The sequence below is a fragment of the Equus quagga genome, chromosome 8 (assembly GCF_021613505.1).
Source record: "Equus quagga isolate Etosha38 chromosome 8, UCLA_HA_Equagga_1.0, whole genome shotgun sequence".
NCBI classification, from domain to species: domain Eukaryota; kingdom Metazoa; phylum Chordata; class Mammalia; order Perissodactyla; family Equidae; genus Equus; species Equus quagga.
Window position 1 is genome coordinate 118,336,569 of NC_060274.1, and position 11,046 is coordinate 118,347,614.

Sequence of the window (11,046 nt, forward strand, 5' to 3'; positions counted from 1 at the left end):
CCGGCAACGGATGTTAGCTCAGGTCCAATCTTCCTCACACACACACACACACACACACACACACACAAAATCAAATTTTAAAGTTCTAAAAATCCTATGATCTGGATCTACCTAATTTTAAGACTTAACTATAAAAATACAGTAATTAGGACAGTGTGGTAGTGGCCTAAGAAGAGACACACAGATCAATAAAACAGAGTACAAAACTCACACTCATAATCAATAGATGTCAATCAAGGTACTAGGTAATTCAATGGAAAAAGGTTAGTCTCTTCAACAAATGTGAAACAACTGGATATTCATATGAAAAACAATGAACAAACCTTAACCCCTATCTCACAATATATACAAAAATTCACTCCAGATGGATCATAAACCTAAATGTAAAAGCTAAAACTATAAAATTTCTAGAATACACAGGAGAAAATTTTATGATCATAAGTTAGGCAAAGATTTACTGGATAGGACAGAAAAAGCATGAAACAAAAGAAAAACTGATAAACTAGACTCTGACAAAAACAAAATTTTTATTCTTCAAAAGACACTTACGAAAATGAAAAGACAAGCCACAGACTGCGAGGCAGGTACAAAACACAAATCTAATATAAAGGACTTGTATCATATATATATATATTATATACACTTGTAACATATATATAGCACTCTTACAATTCCATAATAAGATAAACACTGAATAAAGAGATTTAAATGGATACTTCACCAAAGAAAATATATAGATAGTAAATAAGTACATAAACAGATGTCCAACATCATTATTTATTAGGAAAATGCTAATTAAAAACCACAGTGAGCTTATACTACATCCCTCCTAGAATGGCTAAAACTAAGACTGACAATACCAAATGCTGACAATGATAAAGAATAACTAGAACTCTCATGCATTGTAGGTGGCAACACCAATGCAAATGCTAACCTAACCCTAACCCTAAAGTGGCAGAAAAGGTGGTAGTTTCTTTTAAAGTTAAATATATATCTATGATACAACCTATCAATCCCACTTCTAGGTCGTTACTCAAAAGAAATGAAAACCAATGTCCACATAAAAACTTAAACCCACATGTCTTAGCAGCTGTATAATTGCTGAAAACTAGAAACAACCCTACTATCCATCAATTGGTAAATGTGTAAATTGTGGTACATTCATACAATAGAATGAGCAATAACAGAAACTAATTACTGATACATACAACAACATAGGTGAATCTCAAAGACATCAAACTAAATGAAAGAAGCCAAATACATAAGACTACATACTCTACAACTTCATTTATGTGACTTTCCACAAAGGCAAAACTAGAGATCAGACCAATGTTTGCCAGGAACTGAGGGTGGGGGGAGGGGACTGCATGCAAAAAGGAATTAGGGAACTTTTGGGGATAATGGTAATGTTCTATATTTTGATTGTGGCAGCAGTTACAGGACTATACACATTTGTCAAAATTCATCAAACTGTACATTTAAAACGGTACATTACAGTATATGTAAATTATATCACAATATACCTGGGTTTTTTTAAAAAGACCTCCAAACCACACCTTAATTTCAGTACCTCGAATATGATGTAATCAGTCTCCCTTAGACCAGAAGTCTGAAAACTTTGGCCCTTGAACTAAATCTGACCCACCATCTGTTTTTGTACAGCCCACAAGGTAAAAATGGTTTTTACATTTTTAAATGGTTAAAAAAAATCAAAAGAAGAGTATTTTATGACACATGAAAATTATATGAAATTCAATTTCAGTGTCCATAAATAAGTTTTATTGGAACATAGTCACACTCCTTTGTTTAAATATTGTCTATTAGCTACAATGCCATTGTTGAAAGTGGGACACACAGTAGTTAGCCCACAATGCCTAAAACATTTACCATTTGACCTTTTACAGAAAAAGTTTGCTGGTCCCTACCTTAGACACAAGTTGCTGAAATTTCCTACACAGATTCTTACACTTGGTAAGATTCATGCCAGCACAAATCCCTCTTCCATACATAGCAGTTCTAAAATTTTTACAGTCATAAAACTCTTTTTCAAGGAAACCAACATGTAGAGCAGATAAATGAATAATTCTAATAAAGTGTAGGAAGGCTAAACAGAGCATTGAGGTAACCTCTGAAGATCTTGAAACTCCCAAACCAAGTGTTTTTCAAACACTGTTGCAACCAACTGCATTGTCTATCTAGTAAACCAATTTATGACTAGCACAAAAAAAGAGAATTGAGTAGTAGAGAAAATCAGAGTGCATCATATCTAATAGGGTTTCATCATTCACTAAGTTTTTCACTAAATTATCTGAGTACCTACGTCCCAGGTACTGTTATAGAAGATGAGGATAAAAAATGTACAAAACTGACAAAAACTGCTTTATGTATGTTTGTATGGCGGCAATTTAAAATTTTTATTTCTTACAGTGGCAAAGTGTTTTTAAAAAATCGTCCTAGAGCTCTAGAGTAATTTGAAAACCACTATCCTATGGTACATTTGTCCCAAAAGTGCTGTCAGTAACTGCAGCTATATTACAAGAATGAAAATTATGTTTCATTTGATGTTACAGAGCTTCCAGAAGGTATAAAGTTAATTGAGTTCAGAGCAATTTTTGTATTCTGTATCGAGGGCATTCCTAGGGCCAAGAAAGGAATGCAATGTTACTGAGCATGAATTTCCCTCTATATGCATAGTCTTGATATGGGAAAGATCAAGAATAATAGCTTTTTAAGCCCAAGAGAAAACATGGAAACCAAAATAATCTCAGAGGGTAGAGGGGAGAAAAAAATAATTGCTTAATGTTAGGGTGGAGGCCATATTAAGAGTTTCTTCTGACTACCATGCTAATTATGTATGACAGTAAATTAGGTTCGTAGCCAAAAGAAACAAAAATAAAAACTCCCTCCCAGAACATGTCAATACCTCCACCAAATATTTAAAAAAGGAATGGAACAAATGAGGCTATATTTTTGGCTCTTACATTAAGTTATCTGTAACATTATGACTATGAAAGCACTGTTTAACCTTAGAAAACAGAAAAGCTCCTAAACAGGCTATCCTATTTTGAATTCAGAAGTTCTATAATTATTGCTGATTCTGACTAAAGAATAACCAATGCAAATGAAACAGACAAAGAGAATGAGTAAAGGACTTAATTCAACATCCGAGGAAGACAAAATCCAGTAAGCTACTGACAAAAGAGGCATATTTTAACGACAATCTGAGGCAGAAATATAGGAAGCATAGGAACACACTGGATTTCCTAAAACAAGCAGATTATGACACAAAATGTTCACTAAGTACTCAGCTAAACTAATATCAGGGTGTCAAAGAAAACAAAATGCACTTTTGCAATTCTAAAGAAGAAAATAACTTCATGATTGGAAAAAGGAAAAAATACTTAATTGCCTCATTCTTCAAAAAGGTAAACATCAGGTCTTAGAAAATGCTAAAAAAAAAACAATGTAGCCTGCTCCTTCTCTCTCTTCCCCACCACTCACAGAACACAGGTTTCCAGTTGTTATAAAGGATCGACTTCCTATTCATCCTTATCAGGAAACTAAGGGACAGGGAATTGAGAAAAGTCAGACTTCTCTAGCTTGTTATCCTAATATAATTTTTCTGGCCCACTATCCAAATACGATTAAGTCAAGTTTGCTCTCAGGCTTACTACATTCAAGGATTCAAGCACCCAGTAGCAACATTCCTTTCTTATCTGTTTACTGACAATCGATTCCTTTAATAGCCAGAATATATGTGACCTATATCAGATAATTTTCTAAATAAAAGGAGAGCTGAGTGAATGCCTAAAGGAGGAAGTTCATTAAATTAGGAGAGAGAAAGAGTTCAGAAAGGCAACACTAGAAATACCAAAGACAAAAAGCTATTTTATAGTTTTGCCTAACAGGCATGTTTTGTCCACCTTCAAATATCTATACACAAGTACTAACAGCAACAGCCAGAATGGCACAAGCACATACCTTAGTGGGACTACCACTTTTAGGAGTATGATTTAATCCAACCTGATTTGGCATGGTTCATAAGGATGCGTTTTAATACAGTGGACCTCATTATAAAGGAGATTCCATCCCAGAATACCGCTTAGTCAATGTATTATTATAATTACACAGCTTAACTAAGATTGGTGATAAGAGATCTTGAGCCACAACTAGAAGGACCCACAACTAAGATACACAACTATGTACGGGGCGGGGGTTTGGGGAGATAAAGCAGGAAAAAAAAAAAAAAGACTGGCAACAGTTGTTAGCTCAGGTGCCAATCTTAAAAAAAGAGAGAGAGATCTTGAAAATAATACAATTTTAATTGTAATGCAATTATAAGAAGCTCCCTTCTACAGAAACACAGCACAAGAAGAACAGCTAATAAATATCACACCCTGGTATAATGCATATTTTTTAAATAAATGTATTTATTATACCATATGGCCATATTATCCCACATAAGCCACATGGTCACAGAAAGAAAATAACATCAGGGAAATATAAATGGCAAGAACTAAACGTTTAATGCCAAAAGTATAAGTACATTCATTTGATAAATATTTAATAAGCTCCTGTCATTTACCAGAATATTCTATTTTGAGCGTCTACAAAGTAACACTTACAAATACAGGACATGAAATTTGGTCACTTGCCAACATGATTTTAAAAACTAAATCTACATTCTATGTTCAAGATACTCGATAATAAACAATAAAAAAAAATCAGAAACAATCTACAACCTACTATCTCAAAACTATAATTAGTTAAAAACAATCACAGTATGTCTAATGATATGTAAAGTTTTGCTATAATGTTAAGTTAAAAAATATTACAAAATCACATACGTTGTATTATACAAGCACAAAAAAGTATTGGAAATACATTAAAATGTCTATACTAATTATATATATATATATTTTTTAATATTGGCACCTGAGCTAACAACTATTGCCAATCTTTTTTTTTTTTTTCCTGCTCTTTCTCCCCAAATCCCCCCAGTACACAGGTGCATACTTCAGTTGTGGGTCCTTCTAGTTGTGGCATGTGGGACGCCGCCTCAGCGTGGCCTGATGAGCAGTGCCATATTGGCGCCCAGGATCTGAACCAGCAAAACCCTGGGCCAAGGAAGCAGAGGGTGTAAACTTGACCACTCGGCCACGGGGCTGGCCCTATACTAATTATATTTTAGTGGCAAGATTACAGATGATTTTTTTTACTTTTTATACTTATAGCTTTCAAATTTTTCAATAATGAATGTGCTTTCCCTCTGTAATTAGAATTTTTTAGGGCAGCTAAAACTTCCTTCTGAGAAACTCTTCTTAAAAATCTGTTTTTTTATTGTCAAAAATATTTACACAATATTTTTTATTGTGTAAAAGTCACTTTACACAAGCACAATTTTTCATTTCCTTCCATGTGCTTGGCAATTATATAATTTTAAGTGCATATAAGGAAGACAGATCAATTAAACTATCACAGTACATTTCAGTTTCCCCTGAATTAACAATACCAATTTCAAATTTAAAATTATTTCTTGGAGGAATTTTTTCTACCATCCCTAACAATGATATCTATATTCAAAAGAGACCCATTTTTAATAATTTATTATTCCCCCTTCCCTCCAGTCAAATACATTTATTATCAATCCTATAAGGAAATACAGAGACAAAACTACTATTCATCACTAAACAGTAAAACCTGGGTGGAGGCGGCAGTGGGAAACACTTAAATTAAAATTAGTTAAGAGTATTCTTATAGTTTCAGGAGATACCAATCTACTTTCCAATTATCAGCAATTTAAAATAAATTCATCTAGCCTAGAGGTCCTCAAGCATTGATACAAGAGAACTGCCCAGGAAATGTACCAAATACAGAACCTCATGGCCCCAGCTCTCACCTACTGAATCAGAATCTTCAGAGGGTAGAGCTCAGACAATCTGGGTCTTTCAAATAAGACAGCTGAGACTGTACTTAACAAAAGCTTTCTCTACATCATTGCAAGCTGTTCTAATAACTCTGAAATAAAGTTCCCAATGTAAACAATGTTATAAGCAGAGAAACAAAGACGAATTCAACAAAACCACACGGACTACGGAGCAAAGTAAGCCTAGAGGCACCTGTGCCTGGTAAGACAAAGGCATATCCGATTCATGGAACAAACAGCAGATGTGACCCCCTAGTATGTATCCATTAAAAACAATGTATCCTAAAAATAAATTTCCATGTCAACGGAACAAAACTGTTTGTAAATAAGAAGGAATGTGGAGGTGTGGGGAAGACAAGAGGAAGCTTCAGCAAGTTAACTACCAAAAGCCAGGAAACAAGGCCAAATGAATGGTAACTGGGGGCAAGGAAAACAGAATAAACTAGGAAATGGAAGAAGGAAAGAGCTCCATCCTTAGAATCCAAGAAGTTGGGGGAAATGAAGATGTTCGAGGAAACTGATCTGAGCAGAAGTGCAAACTAGAAACTAAGTAAGAAGTGGTGTGATTTTGTTAAAGAAGGAAAAAAACCTAAGAAATTTAGATTAGATCAAATGATGGTACAGGACAGATATGACTCGGGCACAGATGGAGGAAAACAAATATTACTGTGAACAAACTGATACTGAGTAGAACAAGCATATTGGATGGATTTCCAAAGTAAAGACGATGAAGCAGGAAAAAGAGAATTGCACAGACAGAAGAAACAATGAGACGTGATGAGAATTAGGAAACAAAATATAAGTAAATAGTAGGAAGAAAGAACTTTGAGCAAAGTCAACAGAGTAAGTCACGTTACCAAGTCATTAATTGTAAAGCACAATTATTATACCATATATGCTCATTATTTGTAAAGTATGATAACGTGTATTATTTTATGTAATAAAACACGAAATACATGTAATAATTTTTACGTAATAAAAAACGAAATGTAAATAATCTGACATGGCTGTAAGAAGCTGAATAATGCAAAAACAGGTGGAGAGAACCAAAGACTAAAGAGGAAAAAGCGGGAGAAAAAAACTGGAACAAAAAGGAGGGCAAGAGAAAGAAATCAAACCTATTAAAAAATGGGTAGGAATAAATAAAGAGGTGTGAATGCACAACGGAAGAATAACCAAAAAGTGCCAGTAGTACAAGTGAAACCTGATGGAATCTTGACAGCTTCAGGATTCAGAAAGTAAGCAGCTCCAAAGCGTCCTGGAGGATTTGTGAAGATAACAGATAACAATGATAGAGAGCGGTGGAATGATGTAGAGGGCCTCAAGAGGACTAGCGCGAGAGAAGCGCACAAATGGTCTTAAGTAGACCTGAGGTTAGAAGGCAGGCAGGTCCGGCAACTGGCAAGTGAGCGGGGCGCCAGACGGGAATAGGATTGGGGGGGGGGGGGGGGGGCGGTTTACCAGTCAGCGACAGAGCACTGACAAACATTAGGAACGGGGGCCTGAGACTGGGATAGAAAAGAGAGCGGAAACAGTGGGATTTAGGGCTGAAAAAGCAAAGAGTAAATCAAAACCATCCGCTGGTTAAAAAAGGTGAAGAGAAATCCCCTAAACCAGTAGAAAAGTGGAAGGAAGGGCAGCGGCCTGAAAAGGGGGCCAGTCGGGGAGAGCACAGAGGGAACGATGCGCTCCATCATCCCCATGACCACGTAGTGATCACACACAACAGTAACTCGGGCTGGGGTCCCGGCCGCGGCTACTCACCTACATCTTCCACCTGGATGCCGCCGCCCCCCTCCCCTAACCCCTACCCCAAATAACGAAAACGTCTAAGAGATGCGAGGTTGGCTACCTTCAGCCAGCCGTGACCTTCTCGGACCGACGCTGAGTCTCGCCCCCTACTGATAGCCTCCTGCTCAACCACCGCTGCCCGAATCCCCGAATCTGGGGTGCAGGCCAGGGAAACCCCCCTGGGCCATTGTGTGTGTTTACGTAGCGAGGAACCGCATGACGGAGAGGGGCAAGGGGGGATGCCCACTCCTACCCCGCACAGCCCAAAGTAGAAGGTGGCTCAGGGCACCAGAGCCCCCACCGCCACCTTTCCCCAAAATAAACACCAGCCAACCGAGCCCGGAGACGGCAGGGGTGCAGGGCGCGCCGGCACTCACCTCCTCGGGAATGGCAGGGTCCGCGGCCGACGAGGCCGCGGCGCCGGCGCCGGCCTCCGGCTCCATGTCCCCGTTGAACAGAGCCTGGCCCTGCTCCGCGCCGCCGCCGCCGCCGCTCAGCGCCGCCATCTTATAACCGAGAGCCGGGGCCGGAGCGACCGCTGCTGGGCGGGGAGGGGGAAGGGAGGAGGAGGGCGGGGGGGAGGCGGAGGTGGAGGGCGGGGGGCGGCGGGAGGGACAGCCCGGGCGGCGCCGGCGGCTGGAGGACGCCTGGGCCACCTCAGGAACCGGCCCGCGGCCCCCGGCGCAGACGAGCCTGAGGGGATTGGGGGAAGGACGCTAAGCTGGGGGCGGGGGAAGGGGGCGGAGACGAGTAGAAGTCGCCGCGGCAACGGCGTCACCCGCGTGTCACGGCCGTGACGTCACCCGGTGTACGTGACGTAATCCTAGGAGCGCCCTCGCGCCGTCGCCACAGGAGGGTTCCTTCCCCTCCTGCCCACTCTCGCACTCGGTGGTGTCCTCGGTTCCGCTGTTTCCATGGCTCCTGTTTCCTCCTTTATTCTCTTCTCCACGTCCTAAGCCTGTTCTGTAGTGTGGGATTTACTAGAAGAGCAGGGGGGTTGTTCCAGGAGAAGTTGAAATCCTAGAGGGAGGAAGCCGGGGAAGCGCATACCACTTGTGTTATTTCCATTACAAGGAACGACTCTGTGTCATAAAAATAAGATCTGAAACTCTCAAGGTTGAAACAGCCAAGCAGAAGTTGACAGAAATATATTTAGGCAGAGCTAAATTATCAGAACGATGCTTGTATCCTTTTCATTAAAGGATTTGGCCTGTTAGCGTGGGTCTAAATGGAAATCTAAAAGCTTTTTGTTTTTATCGTTGAGGAATAAAATGTTTTCTTTTAGTGTATTTTTCGTTTTCCAGATTCATTCAACAAATGTCAATCTTGCACTTTCCATGTGTAGGGCCTACACAAGGCACAGAGCATTCTAGACGTGTGAAACATCAAAACTTTATAGTCATTTTTATTTTCAAGAAAAATTATTGAAAATAACTTTAAATACTTTTGTGCCTTTCATAAACAGAATATTCCAAGGCATTCTCTGTACAAAATATGCATGAAAACAATTGAGAGAGGAGAGAGGAATTCCCTTTGGAAGCCCCAATTATGAAATGGAGTTAAAGAAACCCAATTCATTATTAAAAATACATTTATTTAAAAACGAAAGGGGAATATTTGGGGGAAAAAATGAAGGGAGAAATAGGAGTGAGAAACATAGTGGAAGGTACTGTGGGCTCCCGATGGTGTGCAGTTAATCACCTAAGTAGACTCTGCTTTTTTGTACTTCTCATGAAGGGGGAAGTCACCAGCAACCTCCTTGTTGTATTCACCATAATTCAAGACATAGAAAGCTGTCCTACTGACTTTTGAAGCGGATGTCTACATATTCTTAGAGTCATCATAAGCCTGGGAGCTTATCTTTACTCCCAAGGTAAGGAGTTGTGTGAGGCTGCTTGATTAATCAGAATACTAATATTCCTCTACGTTGAAAAATATGAAATCCAACCTATCAAGGGAGCACAGTATGCTTTGTTAGCTTCATTGTACTTTCTCTTCCAAATAGGAAAGTCTCCTTGAGGAACTAAATTTAAATCAAAAGATGGCTTGGCAAAAGTAGAGTAAATTAAGATTATCGTAAGGAATAATGTCATAGAGCTATACGAATCTTAAGCACCCTTTTTTACTATAAAGACATACTACTAAGCAGACTAAAATAGCACCATCAGCCAGTCATGGCAACTTTTCTCCTTGATTTCATCAGAAACACAACTGGCAGAGTTTTAAATTCTCTAACAGTCCTATTTCATTTTTTAAAAAATATTATATTATTATAACACTTCCTCATAACATTAAAAATCATGGTTTTTTTCCATTGGTTCAATTTGAAGTTGTAGGCTTCTTTATCAGCAAGAATCTATAGATTGTATCTTACATGGTTATTTCTCTACAGGATGGCTGATCACATCCATTTAATATTGATTCTTGTTAGCTTCCATTTATTCAATATTTTCTGACCTCGTCTTCAAATTCTGTACATATCTTATATGATTTCCCTAGGCCGTTCTAAAGTCCCACAGTATCCAGATGGGAAGCATGCTCAAATCGCTGTTTATTGTTGTTTTAATCTATAAAATGAGAGTGGTAATAATGCCAGTCCAACCTACTTAACTGTATCATTGTGAGGATCAAACATTATAGTTTTGCACTTTGTAAAATATAAAGTTACCTCTCAATCAGAATTCAGAGAAGACATAGCAGAGATGCCTTATCTCTGCTCAATGATGTCTGGGAAAACTCAATGCCTAGGAGTGTCCCAATGGGTGCTTGAAACTGGGTCCTCAGCTGGGACAGTCAGCCAGGATACCTAAGCGTACTCTTTTCATAAGGCCTGAGTTTCCTCATAGCATGGCTGCCTCGAGGTAGTCAGACTTCTTACAAGGCAGCTGAGGGCTCCAAATGCTAGTGTGCCTGTAAATAAGGTGAATCAGTATTGCATTTTATGACCTAGCCTCCAAGGTCACACAGCATCACTTCTGCTGCATTTTATTGGATACAGGCAAGTCACTAAGTCCAGCTCAAATTCAAGGAGAGGGGATGTAGATCCTACCTTTCAATGGAAGAAGTGTCAAAGTTATAGACATGTTTCATTTACAGACGGGTCGTGTTTAGAATAATGAACTGGCTACTCTGTAGAAATGGCTACTTACCCTCACTTTCTCTTGAAGGGATTCTACGCTCAAATTCTACCCCTTTTATTACTGGGAATCATCAAACATGTCTTGGTATGCTAGTGAAGAAGCCCTTACCTTCTTTCTTTAGCTTCTACCCCGCTGCATACAAAAATAAATGCAGATCCTTGGCCATTGGACACAGCCTGTCTCTTCCTG

The 11,046-nt window shown here is 39.0% G+C and overlaps 1 protein-coding gene across 4 annotated transcripts in view; it reads right to left on the bottom strand.

Moving 5' to 3' along the window:
• BRAF (B-Raf proto-oncogene, serine/threonine kinase) overlaps nt 1-8,419 on the bottom strand; it is a 140,196-nt gene extending 131,777 nt beyond the window's left edge. For 3 of the 4 annotated variants that reach the window (XM_046668905.1, XM_046668903.1, XM_046668906.1), the window contains exon 1: nt 8,095-8,419. In XM_046668905.1, the coding sequence (XP_046524861.1) occupies nt 8,095-8,223 (129 nt within the window). In that variant the 5' untranslated portion in view covers nt 8,224-8,419. The remainder of the gene's footprint in view (nt 1-8,094) is intronic. The other variant, XM_046668904.1, reaches the window with a different exon arrangement.
• Nucleotides 8,420-11,046: the final 2,627 nt, after the last annotated feature.